The 17,416-nt window shown below is 33.5% G+C and overlaps 1 protein-coding gene across 1 annotated transcript; it reads right to left on the bottom strand.

Annotated features, from left to right (window-relative positions):
• Positions 1-11,233: 11,233 nt before the first annotated feature.
• On the bottom strand, positions 11,234-15,593 carry LOC112784813 (annexin-like protein RJ4). Its single transcript, XM_025828141.3, has 6 exons — positions 15,383-15,593; positions 15,133-15,278; positions 14,107-14,325; positions 12,755-12,967; positions 11,720-11,812; positions 11,234-11,627 (listed from the first exon to the last, which is right to left on the bottom strand). Exons 1-6 carry the CDS (start codon positions 15,453-15,455, stop codon positions 11,424-11,426), a joined length of 948 nt encoding a protein of 315 aa, XP_025683926.1. The 5' UTR covers positions 15,456-15,593; the 3' UTR covers positions 11,234-11,423.
• Positions 15,594-17,416: the final 1,823 nt, after the last annotated feature.

Below are 17,416 nucleotides of genomic sequence, written 5' to 3'. Positions count from 1 at the left end.
TCTAATCGATTGGGATATAATCAATATTTGAATTCGAACATTGGTTAGTGACGTGATAATTTAGTAGGGGCCAAAATTTTAAATTTGAGAGGGATGATTCAGGCTTTAAACCGAGTCATTATTGGGCCGTAATGACCGGGTCCGTAACAAAATTCATATAATATCAGTGTTATGCTTACAGTCTCATGTCCATATGTATAAACCTAAATGGAGTTGTCAGAGTCTCCTTAATGGTTTAGTAATTTAATTTGGGAGCTATTTAAATAAAAACTCTTAAAACGTCTTTTTTTAAGATATTTTTTAATAATTAAATTTTAACATATATAATCGATTAAACCGTGTTATTTCTGTTATAATTAGATCGAACAAATTGATTTGACAAAAAAATTGATAAACCAAATTTTTTGATAAATTAGTATTACCTATATGCATTGTTTATGATAATTGATTTTTTTTTCCTAACCTTGTACAAAAGTTTTATACCTGATGAGCATAGCCAAATTGGTCAAATTACTCTGCACATATCCATGAATTAAAATTAATGAGCATAACCAATTAATCATGGGTAGTATTATTTCTTTGGTCATCACAATCTATCGTCACTTAGATTTTTTTTTTTTTAAAAAAAAAAGAATACCGAATAACAAAGCAAAAAAAAACCCAAAACAGAGCACACAAATTTTAATCAACTTGTATCAAATTAACCACATAACAAAGAGAATTATTAAACTACTCTTCTATTTTAGTCCATGACAATAATAAAAAAGTTTTGTAACCCACAAATTCAACCCAACAGAATACATAAATTTAATTATAATTTTAGTCTTTATTATTTTATCTTATCTTATTTTTAGTTGTTCTTATCTTATTTTTATTCATATATATATATATATATATTTAGTTTTACTTTCATAATACAATTCAATTCAATCAATCAACAATTAATAAAAATTCTTCAATTTTTTTTTAATATTTATAAAACAAAACCTAGCAGTATAAGTGGATGTTTGGGCGCCATTATTTTGTTAAAAAAAGATCTTTTTTCAACGAAAAAAGATCTTTTTTTATTTTTTAATGTGTTTGGCAAATTTCTAGTAGTAAAAGTAAAAGCACTAGTAAAATAAAAAAAAAAATTTTTTTTTAGAAGCTGTAATTTACATTTTTTTTAAAAGATCTTTTTTTCCTTAAAAAAAAGATGTTTTTCATGTAATAAATGAACAAAAAAAAATATTTTTATACTGTTATACCCAAATATAATTAATAGATAAAAAGACATTTTTACATGAGATATTCAAACATAAAATTACTTTTACTTCTCTATAAGATCTTTTAAAAAAAGATAACTCAAAAAAAGATCTTTTTTTAAAAGCTCATCCAAACAAACCCTAAGTGGTCCTTATTCATAGATAATAAAATATTTTAGATGAAAAACATAAATAAATAGATGGTAACAAACCTATATTTGAACTCCATGAGTTAAACCAATGAATCCATGACCTAATAGTTTGACGGATTGGATTACGGTGATCCCGATAACTATACTCGAGAGGCAGTGGGAGGTGGCCAGCTACGAACATTGAGAAGATTACCGAACAGAAAGCCATTACAGCACAAGCAATGACTTCAAAGGGATCAGGTACTTGTTCAGTCGTAGCAGCAACTACGCCGTGAGAAGCAGCTGCGAATTGCACACCGGTAACCGTTACATATATGGAAAGCAACAAGGCTCCAGCAGGAAGAGTGAATGCGACATAATCTACCAAATCCTGATCAGGAACGAAAAATTCAACAACAGGAACCACATGGAAAGTGGAAATCATCACGACACTGAGAAATAAGATCACAATTGCATAGGCGGCTAGTGTGGCAGTGGCAGAGACTGTTGGCGGTTCAAGTGCGGCGGCAGCAATCAGAGTGGCAAAGGAAATTGAAACGGCGAATAAGAAAATAGCTCTCGCAATCACAGAACCGGTGAATTTGGGGATTCGTAAAAATTGCATCGTGTCGATGGTCGCTGGGAAGACAATGATAGCGAAGAGAATATAAACGACACAGATAAGCCATAGGATGGGAGATGGTGGTGATACTGCATATGCCGTCTTGTGGAGCCATAGCCACCAACAAGTCACCATGCTAATAATGGCAATCAACAGGAACAAATGAATGGAGTGCACAAGGGGACGCCAAGCCCATGCCATGATAAGAAAATTTTACTGATTATGGATTGATTGAATTGAACTGTATTATTATGAAAGTAAAACTAAATATATATAGAAATAGAGATACTATAAAATAAAATAATAAAGACTAAAATTATAATTGAATTTATGTATTCTATTGGGCTGAATTTGTGGGCTTTCTTTATTGTTGTCATGGGTTAAAATGGAAGAGTAATTTAATACGCATTCTGGTCGATGGAAAATGTCAATAATCCACAGCTTGGATAAGTTCCGATGAAATTGTTGAGGAAAACGCGTCTGACGTGGTGACGCAGAAGGAGATGCGTGCGGCGAAACTACAGCTGTCGACGACAAAAATATAAAATAAGATGCTGTACTTGAGTAGTGATCTTCAAAAAAAGAAAAAATAAACGCGTAGAATGCAATAAGATTGATCTTTAGAGGGCGCCTATAGCGCAAAAAAAGAAGAACTTTTATTAATTGTTGATTTTTTTTTTGTGACTTAAAAGAAAAATAAACAAAAACTAAGAAAGAAAAAAAACAAGAAACTGCTTAAGAAAGGCAGTCCCGCTGAATACTACTCTCAAACTCCTTCCAAGGCAATGGAAGCTCCACTTGGGGAGAAATAGTCCTCATTGCAGTCTTTGCCATGATATCTGCTACTGTATTTGCATCTCTCAAGATCAACCGAAGATCAGCACGCCATTTCCAAGACATGATATCTCGGATTTTTAACACCAAAGGATCAGTAAACCCAGAGCAATCTTGTAAATTATTGACAATAGTAAAAGCCTCCACACAGTCTGTCTCACATATAATGTCTCTTTGTCCCGAGTCCCATGCTAAAAGAAAGCCTCTCCAAATAGCAAACAACTCTCCTTACAAAATGCTACGACTCTCAATTGTTCCCAGACAGCCTCGTTGCCACCTTCCCTTCCAATCTCTGCTAACACAAGCAAAACCAACTCGAGCACCACTGCCAGGATAGCTAGCATCACAATTAATCTTAAAGGTACCCATTGAGGGGGGAATCCAAGAGCCACTAATGGTTGAGGGGATAGATAGTCGTTGCAACTCAAAAATATTTCGGAGCTCCTTTTCTAAGGACAAAGCCATACCAATCACCTTATCTGTGGTCCAATGCTCGTGAGGATGAAAGATCTCGTTGTTTCTCGAACACCAAATCCACCAGAGACCAGAAAAGAATCTAAAGGGGCGCTGTTTGCTATTATGTAAGAACCAACTCATCAAATCCACTGGTTGATCGGAGATCCCTAAAGCTTGCCAAACAAGTTGGGCTTTTGGACAATCCCGAATACAATGTAAAACCGACTCCTGACTTGAGAAACATCGTGGACAACTATCCGTGTGCGAAATGCCCCTTCTAAAACGAAATGCAGCAGTAGGAAGAGCCTCCCGAAGACATAGCCAGGCCAAAAATTTGTGCTTTTCCGGAACATGTTGACGCCAAAGCCAAAGCCAATTACCCCTATCCTCCCAACTAAACATCTTCTTACTGAGCCATAAATAACCACTATGAGCATCATAAACCTTTGAGGCCGCACCAGTCCAACACCAACCGACCTCTGAACCAGCTTGAACATCTGGGTTGTAAGAATTAATGTTGCTCTGCAGAGACTGATTCAGAGGAGAATAGATATTCTCAAGGTTCCACTGTCCAGATGACCAAAGGTCCAAGATCCTGAGATCCGAATCAGAAATGTGAACATAATCCATCTCCTGACACAGTCGCCCCTCTCTTCTCCATTTAGAAAACCAAAAGTTCTGTTCCAAATCCCCAATGCACCAACTAAAACCGTCCTTTAGGATATCCCAAGCTTGACATATACTCTTCCAAACATAAGATCCACTTCCTCGAGACCGACTAAAACAATCATCCTTAGAAGAATGGTATTTCTCCGTCAACAGTTGAACCCATAGCTTGTTGGGATGGTGAAAAAGTTGCCAAACTAGTTTTCCAAGAAGAGCAATATTGGCACAAAAGGGATCTCTAATTCCCAGACCTCCAAACTTCTTAGGAGTGACCAACACTTTCCAGTTAACTAGATTCAGGCCTCTACCATCAGCTTGACCCTTCCATAGAAAGTTTCGCATCATGGATTCTATCTTATTAGTTACCCCTTTAGGGAAGAGAGATACTTGCATGCGATAAGTAGGAATCGCAGTCACTACCGAGTTGAGCAAACAAAGTCTGCCTGCCTTATTAAGCAATATTCCTTTCCAGCTGGCTAGCCTTCCCCGAATCTTGTCCAAAACATCGTTAAAAGTTGCGCGTGTCACCCGAGAGTGATTAAGGTTCACCCCTAAATACTTGCCCAAGTTCTGAACGAATTTGATGGAGGAGACTCCAGTGAAAATCTCTTTTCTTGTCGCTGAAACATTCTTGGAGCATAGCGCTTTAGATTTTTCCACATTAACCTTCATCCCAGAGGCTCTGCAGAAATTTTCCAAAGCTACCATTACAGTTTGAACTTGCTGTTTTTCAGCTTTACAGAAAAGAAGCAAATCATCGGCAAACATCAAATGAGAAATTCTTGGACCCCCTCTAGAAACCGCAACTGGCTTCCACACGCCCTTATCAACTTGCTGATTAATAGAACAGGACAATCTCTCCATACACAACACAAACAGATACGGTGATATAGGATCTCCTTGCCTAAGACCCCTGCTCGGAGTAAAGCTATTTAATCTATCCCCATTCCAGAGGATAGACAGTGAGGAAGCAGTGACACAACGCATAATCAGATTGACTGTCGGAGGAGGAAAGCCAAAACTCACCAGGGTTTGTTTCAGAAATCCCCAATCCACTCTATCGTACGCTTTCTCCAAATCAATCTTAAAGGTCAGGGTGCCTTTCTTTGACTTTGTCTTCTTCATGAAATGGAGAACCTCTTGTGCTACAATGATGTTGTCAGGGGTTCCTCTCCCCGGGATAAACCCTCCTTGAAGGGGCCCAATAATCTCTTTGAGATGGGGACGAAGTCTATTGACCAGGACCTTCGTTATAACTTTGTAAACCACATTACAGAGACTAATTGGTCGGAAATCCTTCATGGAAACCGGGTTTTCTACCTTCGGAATAAGAACCACAAGAGTTTCCATCATCCTTGGATCCATATCCAAACCAGAGAACGCATGACGAACCATAGTCCAAACATCAAAACCAACAATCTTCCAGTATTCTTTAAAGAAGAAAGCCTGAAACCCATCAGGGCCCGGCGCCTTAAAAGAATGCATACTGAAAACAGCCGACTTAACTTCTTCCAGAGTAACTGGCGCTGTGAGGCTACAACAGGCTTCATCATTCAGGGAAGGCAGTGGCACATCACCAAGACAACCTAAGTCTACATCCTCCGACTGGCAGAATAGGCGTTTATAGAAGGATTCAGCTTCCCTTCTAAGGACATCCGGGTCCGTTTCCCACACCCCATCTTGAAGAAAGAGACCATGAATCTTATTATGTTTTCTCCGCACAAGAGTCTGGACATGAAAGAACTTGGTATTTCTATCCCCAAATTTTACCCACTGCTCTCTGGATTTTTGAAACCATAGAAGTTCCTCCTGCACAAGTGTGTTATTAAATTCCTCAATCAGCTGTTTTTCTTTTTGCCGCATAGACAAATCTTCCATTACTTCAAGTCGCTTCTGAAGGAAATTAATCTGTCTCTCCAATTTGCATTTCCTAACGAAAATATTGCCGAACACTTTAGAATTAAACTCCAAAGAGTTCTTCTGCACTTCTGAAAGCTTGCCGTGCATCTCTCTGTAGCCAGCCTGCCATGACTGGTTCACAATATTTCTGTACCCCGGATGAGTTGCCCAAGCTGCAATAAACCGAAAAGGTCTATTCTTTTTCGGTTGGGGACGACCTGTACAGCGTACTAGGATAGGACAATGATCAGATTGAAGCCTATTTAAAATTTCTGCGTAAGCCTCTGGAAATAGAGATAGCCAGCCACTATTGATACAAACCCGGTCAAGTTTTTTCGCCACCTCAACACCATTTTTAACCCTTCTGTACCAAGAAAATTGTCTTCCAACAGTCTTCAAGTCAAACAGATTACTATCCCCTAGAGAGGCAGCAAGCCGATCTGCATGATGACTCGAGAAGAGGCAACCCTTAGATTCATGAGAGAATAGTACTTCATTAAAATCACCAAGAACAATCCATGGCCCGCAGAAAGACGAAGACTGAGTAACAAGATAATCCCATAGCAAAACTCTGGTATTAAATTGAGGACTACCATAGATACCACTGCACCTCCAAATCACATTATTTACCTGAACCTCAACTGTAACACACTGATCGAAAGCATCAACCCATTTGCAGTGAACACCCTGTATTGCAGAAAGGAACCAAATACCCCCCTTGTGTCCTGACGCCTCCACTATACCAATAGGGTGATAACCAAGTCTTTCCCAGAACATTTTCAAGTGTTGAAAAGGACAGTGAGTTTCAACCACAATAAAAATTACAGGTTTAAATTTCCTAACCAGCTCTTTACAATTCACCCGGGCTAACTTATTAGAAGCATCCCTAATATTCCAAGCTATTATATTTAAACTATCCATAATATAAAATATAAAAATATAAAACAAGGAAATCAAAGTGCTTCACCAACCTCAAACCGAGGCTTGCCCAGCGAAAGTGACTCCCGTGACCTTCAGGTTTGCCGGATCTCCCTGGAATATCTCCTTAATCCCGCCTACCGACGCAGTAACAGCCGGCAATGCGCCTTCCTTCTCCAATGGAACCGCCACGGTAACACCCTCCTTCACGGTTGCAGGAAGACATGACGATGCTTTCACCACCGTGCCTCCATTCTTCTCAACTGGCGAGCTCTGTAGGGAACCCGGCCTTGGTCGTTTCCGGAGAGAGGACCCGCAAGGCACTGGGGTGTGTCGGGTTGAGGAGATCGACGTCTCACCAACACGGGAAGCGCTGTGTCCGACCTTGACTCGTGACCCGACCCTAGCACGATAGGAGCTTGATCCATTCGTGTGAGAGAAGTGAATGGTGGGCCTGATTACTCTACCCGAATCGATTCTGGATTGAATGCCTCTTTGGACCTTGTTAGATTGCTTCTGACCCAGCTTGGTTTTACCTTTCCTCACAACTTGCTCCCAGCCTGGTTCATCATGCATGCAAGCCTCCTCAACATTATTTCTTTCCAAATTATTAGCCTCCAAATCTTCTTGCAAATTCGATGCAGGATTCTCGCCAGTAACGCCACCTACCACATTAGGTTCTACTTCATTTGAATTGTGACTTTTGGTCTCAGGATGTGGCACTGCCTTTGTACCGTCCCGTGGCTTGGTGGCATCGGAATCAACACTCTTTCCTTTCCTAGAGTCTCTACCCAAGCACTGTGCCATATCGTGACCATAACGTGCACAAGAGTTACAAATTAAATTTAAACTTTCATACTCCACTACATGAGTTACGCCTTCCACAATGATATGCTTGATCACTGGCAGTCCTAAATTTATTTGAACACATACTCGAGCATATCGTCCTCTCTCAGCCAATTTAGTGGCTAAGTCCACTTTGATGGGAACTCCTATTGCAGAAGCAATACGCATCATGGCCTGTTCCTGATAGCACCAGATTGGGAGCCCCGAAATCCGAACCCATACAAGCGTAGACTCGAAGGATTGCTCACATGGCCGAAAATCTATATCCCACGGTTTTACAGCAACATAGTGCCCCTCAATCAACCACGGACCACCAAGCATGACCTTCTCATGATCTTCACATGCATCGAATTTTACCATGAAGTACCCAAACCCCACATCAAGCAGATCAAAGCCACCTTTGATGCGCCAAACCATCCGAAGCTTGTGTGAAAGAGCTGTGTAACTATAATTTTTATCAAGAACCTTAATCACTAAAGCTTCTCGATAAGGCTCTGCCAAACAAAGCTTGGCTTCTTCAGTGAAGTTTATACATGGAGGTTGGGAATCGCCCTGCTTGCCCACCACCGTGGCTATACTATCCCCAGATAGAGATCCTGCAAGTGCAAACGCCTTCGATTTCTCTGGACCAATGACTTTATCTCTAAAGGAGATCTTTGTAGGATTTGAAAAATCCCCTCGTGAAAAACCCTCCTTGACACCGGATGCACCCCCACCCACACTCTCCCCCTTATCTCTTCCGACGGCATGGCCGCCATGCTCACTGTGTTTCGCCCTCAAACACTCATTCTCTCTCCTTCTCTCATTCTCTCTGAGTACGGAGTACGTACTCTTTCTCTCCCCTGTAGTTTAGTAAGGCCTAAGAGAAACCTTTTTTTAAGGATTATTAATTGTTGATTGATTGAATTGAATTGTATTATGAAAATAAAACTAAATATATATAGGAATAAAGATAAGATAAGAACAACTAAAGATAAGATAAGATAAAATAATAAAGACTAAAATTGTAACTGAATTTATGTATTCTGTTGGGTTGAATTTGTGGGACACTAGACTTCTTTGGGTGTGTTTGGGAAACCCGTTGGAATGGAAGAAACACGTTTAAATTTCTTGAAAGTTTCAACTTTTGGTTTGGCAAATTTTTTTCTCATGAACGCAGAAGTGATTCTGCTGCCAAAACCAACGTTTACAAGAAGCAACTATTTTTAGCTTCTGCGTTTTCTTAACGGACTTTTAGTTATAGATACTAACCTTTTATTTACCTTTTACCAACTTTATCCTTTGTATATGTTATTGTATTATTTATAAAATTCTTGTTATTTCTATTTATACGAGCTCTATTTTTCTATTATTTATTATTTTCATTTTTTTAACTGTTTGTTTGACATTATACACTTTTATAATCGTGATTTTTGTGTATTATGTTTGTTATTATCTTTTTATAATATGATTTATTAATTCTATTAGGTAAAGTAAATTAAATAAAAAAATTAACTGTAAATAATAATAATAGTAAAAAATTATAACATACTAAAAAAAGAGTACTAAAAATACTAAAAGTATATTATATAAAAAGATCGTTAAGAACTTTCAGATTTGTTTCAATCACTATAAAGTAAATATTTAATTTTTTTTTATTATTTTCAGTACTATCTTTTATAATTGTAATTTTCCTATACTATGTTTTCGTGTAATTTTTTATAATATATATTATGATTCCATTAAAAAAGATAAATTAAATAAAAAATTAATCATATATAATAATAAAATCATAAACGTTGGATTTCAAATTAATATTAAGAATAAGATTATTGAAAGTACTAGAATAAGAGTACGATGTAAAAAAAATACTAAAGTAACATTTAATACTTAAAAAATATAACATATTTGATTAAATATTCTTATATATATATATATATATATATATATATATATATATCTAAAATTTATATTTTTTATTTTTATTTAAAAATATATTTTGTCTATTTTTATATGTTATTTTTATTTTAGTAAGTAAATATTAATTTTATTATAAAATTAACTAATAAAATCTATTTAAATATCTAAATTAAAACAATAGGATAATATAAAAAAAAATCTAAGTTGATGTCCATTTTAGTAAATTTTTATCTAAAAGTGATTTTGAATGGTATAAGCCAAACAACATTTATTTTACTATAATCTATTTTGATACAAAAATTACCAAACATAAATCACTTTAACACAAACTTACTTTTGATCAAAATCAAGTTTGCAAAATCAATTTTATGCAAACTCTCGTTTGCAAACTGTAATCCAAACACACACTTTATTGTTGTCATCGGCTAAAGTAAAAGAGTAGTTTAATAAGAATCAATCAAAACCCTAACATTACCACCAGGCACCAACAAAAAGAATCCAACCTGAAACCCATTGAAAGAAACATTGATTATCTCTCTTGCAGATGACAGTGCCTTCCACGATGGTGTGATGGTAGCCTCTCACACACAACGAACGCAATCACACTACTCACTGCATCGCCGATGATAGCACCGTCTTCTTTCCTTTGACCGGAGCTTTGTCGCCTTCTTTCTTCATTTTTTGAGTGGTTAAAGAATAGAGAGTGACTGAGTGAAGCTATAAATAGAAGGAGATGAAGCTCCACTAAATGTTAAACGACGTTGTGTTTGAACTAGGGACTTATAATAATCAAAACGGCGTCGTTTTAATGTCATCGTTAGTAACTTAATGATCCACGTGGCCAAATGTTAACGGAATCTGTTAATCCATTGACAGAATGACCAACGCGATTGATTTTAAATTATTTGGGGACTAATTTGATTAAAAAAATCATTCAAGAATGATTTTAAAAAATGATTTATCTTTTAAAAACTAATTTGACTATTAACCCATAATAACCAACTGATAAAGAGTAATAATGACATTCCATAAACTACTAAACATGGAATTTTATTAACTTAAGTCCGCAACTACAACAAATAAAGGACAATAAAAGAGACAAATACTCTGTAAAAACAGACTCATGCATGCTAGAGAACCAAAAACAACTGAAACCAAATCAACAGGAACTAAAATGTAAAAACCAACACATACAAACCCTTACCGACTTCTCATATGATGATTTGTGATTTTAATTAACACAAAGGGCTGTGTGACTAACAAAATTGTTTAGGTTGATATGTTAATGTAAGTCACAAAAAGATAGATAGCTCTTAATTAACTTTGCCTTTCATTATTCTTCGTACACAATGCAAAGTAAAATATTATATATATACTAAAAATTAATTATAAAATTAGTTATTATATTATCTTTTATATATTTATATTATATATTTTATATGTATTTTGTTCTAAATAATCCAAGACCCTCACAATCTCACCAACTCCAGCTTATACCACTATGTAGCCCAAGATATGAACTATTTAACCTAAACACTTTACTCCTACTTCTCTGATTTGAGTGTCGGAATATTTTTGTAGATATCCCTATTTTTGTGATCGAATACCCCGCTGTACTTCAACCGGTTTGGATGAGACCTGAACACATTTTATACGATAATTAATTTGGTGACTGATTTTTTAATCCAAGTGATAAATTGCAATAATAGCATTCCATAAACTACTAAACATAGAATTTTATTAACTTAAGTTCACAACTACAACAAACAAAGGACAATAAAAGAGACAAATACTCTAAAAACAGACTCATGCATGCTAGAGAACCAAAAGCAACTGAAACCAAATCAACAGGAACTAAAAACCAACACACACAAACCCTTAATTAATTAATTAGAAGTGTTAATATTTTCAGTCCTGTTTTCCCAACAATGTGAGAAGGAACTTCTTGTAGTCCCCTGAAGTTTCTTTGGCAACAGCATCCTCAAGATGAACACTGTTTCTCTTGTAATACAGTTCTTTGATGTCCCTAAGATCCTTCTCAGCCCTTGTCACCACGACTCGGCTCAGCGCATCCTCGTCGGTCCCAACCTTTTTTATCGCGTTGCGCAGAACCTGTATACAACAAATCAAACAAGAACTCATTAGTTCTAATCGCCATGAAATTAATAATGTTATGGATGCATTTAGAAATTTTTGAAGCTGACCTTTTCATAGTACTTTTTGTGGTCATTGATGCAACGAATTGCAGTGTGCAATGCCTTGTAGAAATCATCAGAAGCTTGATTGTCTAGCAATTTCTGTAGATATCACAGAGAAATTAAAGGATCTTAAGTGTAAAAAGAGACATAATTATTTTTAGAGAAATTAAAGATAATAGATTTCTGACTTTATAATTAGAAGATAGATGAGTTCTTGATTAATTAAACAAAAACGTCTTTTAGTTTTTAAAATGTGAGATATTTTGGTAGCGTTTGGTGGAGAGACAGAAATAGAAAGATTGAGATTAAGAGAGACAGAGATTGAAATAATTTTTAGTATTTTATTTGGTATAAAATGGGAGACAGAAATTGAAATAAGAATAAAACTCTAATTTATTTTGCACAATGGGTAAAATTAGAATTAATTAATTAAAATGAGGGTATTTTACATATAAAATGTTATTAAAGTTTCAGTCTCTATCTCTAAAAATGTTAGTCTCCTGTATTCCCACTTTTTGAAAGTACTGAAATACTGAAATTTTGTAGACAAAGACAGAAATTTTAATACCAGTCTCTAAACCAACAAATATGATATTAAGTGTCAATCTCTGTCTCAGTACCTCAAAACAAACGCTACCTTAAATCCTCCGTCCAAAATATATAACGACAAATAGGTCTTTTAAAAAGACTTAAATGTCTTGCGTTTTAGAAAATAAAAAATACTTTTTATATTTTTAATTAATAAAAAAAATATTTTTCTTCGGAATATAAACTCAGAAATCTATTTTTTATTTTTTCTTATTTTTGTGATAATATAAAGACATCAATATTAGTAAAGAATAATATAGCGCATGTTATGGTAGCTATACAATTTTAGGTTTAGCAATAAGTATTATTAAAATTAAATCGTATTTTTTTAATATTTTTGTAATACTACTACTATTTTTCAAATTAAAAAAAATATATTATTTTAATAATAGCCACCGTACACTCTACCGAATAATATATATATTATTAAAACTTTTGAAAATGAAAAAAAACCTTGCTGATGGAAATGGCATGCTCATCTCTGTAGCGGTTGAAAGTAGCAACAAGCTGAGTCTTGCTTCTTGTAGTAAGAATCCTAATGGCTTCTTCATAGTTTCCTTTCTTCTCTTTCACAGTTTCATGGAGAATATTGGCTTCACTCTGTGCAAGTCTTGCATTTATCTCATCACCCTCATACCTAAATGAGCTTACTAATCCAACCAAAAGCTGCTCAAATTCAACAACATTTACACAATGGTGGTGATGATGATGGTGATTGTGTAAAATATACATGATTAAATTAATAATTTTTTAAAAAGTTAATGATTAACTGAATAAATTAACAGTTGACCAAAACATTATTTTTTCATTAAATAAAACTATTATTTGAGTAGTGCTAAGGAGCCAATAGCCTAAGTATACAATGTGTACAATGGGCTAAATCTTTGGTTTATGAATAAAATGAACATCACCTATACTATCCAGAATAACCATCCGAATACTAGGGATAATAAACATCTCATGTTATAAAAAGTTAATTTTGGGTTCACCAAGATTCGAACTCTTAACTTTCCGGATCTAGAACTCTTATACTATGTCCTGAAACCACTCATCCCAAAAGCATAACCTGACAGGACAATGTAACACTAATAATCATATCTCTAATACTTTCTAAACCTTCATTGTACACATTGTACGCTTAAATCATTGGCTCCCTATACTTTCTTCTATTATTTTTATGAATCTCACTAGAGAGCCAATAGAATATCTGTACAATGTGTACAATGGACTGTTTATTTGGCCCAATATGAGTTAAAAATCAACATTCAGAGTAAAATATCACTAATTTATCAAACACAATACATCCATATTATCTAAAATAATCATCCGGGTATCAGGATAATAAACATCTGATATCCTACTGAATCAAACACAATACAATTCATTATACACATTGTACAGATACTCCATTGACTCTCTATACTTCCTCTATTTTTATTTATAAAAATTGATAATACTGGCAAATTTATTCATAAATAAACAAAACTAATTTCGAATTATTTATGAAAGATGGTGGCATTGTGGTAAAAGTATTTCAATGATTAATTTTTTTTTGCAAAATTTTTAATTAGGTTTCTATACTTTTATACTTTTTTTCTTAATTTAGTCTTTGCACGAATTTTTTTTTAATTAGATCCATCTTGATAGTAATTGGTTTAATTGTATAGGGACCAACTAAAAAAAATTAGTACAAAGATCTAAATAAAAAAAATGTAAGAATCCAATTAAAAAAAAAAGTATAAAAATCGAATTAAAAACATTTATAGATTTGTCAGTATTTTAAACATTTATAGAAAACGACTTGCCTCGCGAAGGTGGCCAGTGGTGTTAGCAGCCACATCTTCTTCCAAGGAACGCTTGTAGCGGTGGCGATAGGCACGCCTCACTGCCAAAAGCTCTTCAGCAGATAAAACACAAGCGATTTCCGCAATTACATGAAAATCTTTCTTCCCATTTCTGATTGCTACATTCGCTAGAACAGCATCTCGATCAGCAGGTTCCAACATCCAACGATACATAGCTCTCTGAATTGAGTTAGGATCAAATCACATCCATGTTAAGTATTCAAAATCACTATCAACACCATTTTATATCTAAAGTGCATTCGTTTAAAAAGAGATACGTAAATAGTTATATGTTTATTATATTTTTTTAAGCAAGAATTTCTTTTAAGTTCAGGTGAAATTTGCATAGACTTTTTTTTTAGAACTTTTGTGTTGGAAATTTATTGTAAATTTAAACTTCTGTTGTGGTCTAATTGTAATTATCTATAAACTATTAATGATTTAATCTCATCCGTTAATTCTACTGTTTGATAGACGCATTAGATTTAAAGATAATAACACATAAAAGGTTGTCCTCTCTCTGTCTCAATACACACTAGGTCTTTACAGTTTCTACTCACTGAAATTACAGAAAAACTGCCATCTGATGAAGGTCTGAAAGAAAGGAAAGGAGAGAAACTAGTCTTGAAGTTCAACTCTATTGTAACCAAAATTCTTTAAAATTAGTCTTGAAGTTCAACTCTACCGTAACCAAAATTTATTATGGCAACCCAGGTATAAAAATCACAACTTTTAAAATCCTAATTAATGCTTCCGCTAAAATAAGTTTACACTTTTGGTCATAAAAATTGTAATACCTTAATATAAACGATTATATCTCTAATTTTAATTTTTAAACCTTAAACTTCTTTTTATTGTGGCGAAAATATTTCTGTCAAAAAAAACATTAGTGGCACTTTGTCTAACAAACTAACATTTATTTGTTAGATTATTACACAAAGTATATTACTCATGAAAACTTCAATCCTAACCAAAAAAATATTATACCTCAAAGTCACCAGAGATCTCGGATTCGAGTCGCTTAATGAGATCCTCTTGGTGAAGCTCCTCATAAGCTTTTCTGATTTGCTGCCTCTGATGAACATTTCTGTGTCCAAGAATTGCTATAATGGTCTTATCATCAGCTCCCCATCCTGCACAGTTCAAAAACTATCATCAAATTTAGATTAAGAAAATCACCAGAGCTTCTAGATGATGATGATGATGATTATGATGATTATGATGATCCTATTTACACCTTTGAATGCTTTTTGGAGAGCTTCAGCATCTTCAGCTGAGGAATGGTTGCTGGGAGCAATAAGAGTTGCCATAGTTTAATATTTTGCTGCCGATTCTGAATTTATGATGATGAGTTTAACTTCAAAGCTCTTCTATATATATATATATATATATATTTATAATATCATTCTGCCTCTAATTTTTAATATCATTCAATGTAATATTTATTATGAGTTTTCTTTTTATTTTTTCTCTCTGTACAGTGTTAACCTCGTAGAAAATAAAAAGGTTATTTTACGTGTAGACCAAAATTAGTCACCAAAGTCAACTACCAGTATAAAATACATGTTGAAATATATATTGAAAATAAATTATACCACAGATATATTTATATACAAATACATTAGTGGCTGATTTTAGTGGCTGATTTTGGTGTACAAATAACATTTCTATAAATAAAACATTAAAACTATAAATTGGTGGTAAAAATGTTAGTTAATAACTGATAAATAATTTAATATATTTGACTAAACCGTTTAATATAATACGTGTTTAAATCTTAATTGTTATTCATATAAAGATATTTTCGTGTGAATATTTAGCTAAATTGATTATTAAATAAGGATATTTTGATAAATATATTTCTAATAAATTTTGATTTTAAATTAGGTAAATTATCAAATGATACTAAAAATCTATATTACTAATAAATATAACCCAAAAGATGAAAATGACAAATCAATTTCCGGAAACACAAAGGACTAAAGTTGAATAATATTACATTGCATATATTTGGACCTAATATCAATAGAAAATTGAAAAATATATATGGATATATACGAGTTCTTAATAATTGTAATGATGTTAATGGTATCTATCTACTTTCTAGTGAATTCTAAGTTTGTTTTTGTCCAATTGTCCTGAATATTGAATCAGCATCAATACCAACTAACCAAGGTCTTGGAAATCATCGATAAGCATGTGAGTTGTATTTCACTTGAAGACAGTGCATATTTTTCTGTCTTTCAAGTAATATTTCAAATATATATATATATATATATATATATATATTTATTAGTGTTTATATCTTTATCTCGATATTTTTGTCTTAGAAACAATATCCAAATACAACCTAAGTATAACACAACTAAAAAACTTGACATGAGTTGGATTTATAAATTAATTTATATATATATAATATCTAGTGTTAATAATAATCTTAATATTTGAGTAGAAATTTTAAAAGCTAAAATTAAAATTAAATTTAAGTTTGAAGTTTTGATTTTTGAACTTCAATAAACAGACAAGAGTATGAGTATTCATGAGTGAACTTTATGTCATTTTAATCTGTGCAGCAGCAGCAGTACTGCTACTTCACCCAATGCATTTTTGTATTTAGTGTATCAAACAATGTGAACCGCATAATAATAATAATAATAATAATAATAATAATAATAATAATAAGGGTAAAATATATTTTTATCCTTAAAGTTTGGCAAAAGTTTTAAAAATATCCTTAAGTTATTTTGTTTCAATTTTGTCTCAAAAGTTTTCGATTTGCATCAAATATATCCCTGACGGCTAAATTTTCAAAAAATTTAAGACCAATCTAACAATAATGCATGAAAATGATACTTGATTTGCTTATGTTGAGGGTTGTTCTTATGAGATTATTATTGAATTGATCTTAAATTTTTTGAAAAATTACCCGTCAAGGGTATATTTGATGCAAATCGAAAACTTTTGAGACAAAATTGAAACAAAATAAAACTTAGGCGTATTTTTGAAACTTTTATCAAACTTCAGGGACAAAAAATATACTTTACCCTAATAATAATAATAATAATAATAATAATAATAATAATAAATTGATCACAGGTACAGCACATAAATTATAGACATAAATTTTAATTATAATAAAATAAATAAAAAATGTAAAAAATTATTATATATATGATGATACCTTTGAAAGCCTTATGTAGAGCCTCAGCATCTTCAACAGGAGATGGTTGGGTGAAAACAATAAGGGTAGCCATAATGAAATTGAGGTACT

This window comes from Arachis hypogaea, chromosome 20, assembly GCF_003086295.3.
Source record: "Arachis hypogaea cultivar Tifrunner chromosome 20, arahy.Tifrunner.gnm2.J5K5, whole genome shotgun sequence".
Classification (NCBI taxonomy): domain Eukaryota; kingdom Viridiplantae; phylum Streptophyta; class Magnoliopsida; order Fabales; family Fabaceae; genus Arachis; species Arachis hypogaea.
The sequence above is the reverse complement of the archived record's forward strand: the minus strand, read 5'-3'. Positions and strand labels throughout refer to the sequence as shown.

Coding starts and splice junctions, on each gene's coding strand:
- LOC112784813 (XM_025828141.3), bottom strand. CDS start 15,455: ATGGCAACTCTTATTGCTCCCAGCAACCATTCCTCAGCTGAAGATGCT. Junction 15,279..15,382: donor TCTCCAAAAAGCATTCAAAG/GTGTAAATAGGA, acceptor TGAACTGTGCAG/GATGGGGAGCTGATGATAAG. Junction 12,968..14,106: donor CCACTGGCCACCTTCGCGAG/GCAAGTCGTTTT, acceptor GAATTTGAGCAG/CTTTTGGTTGGATTAGTAAG.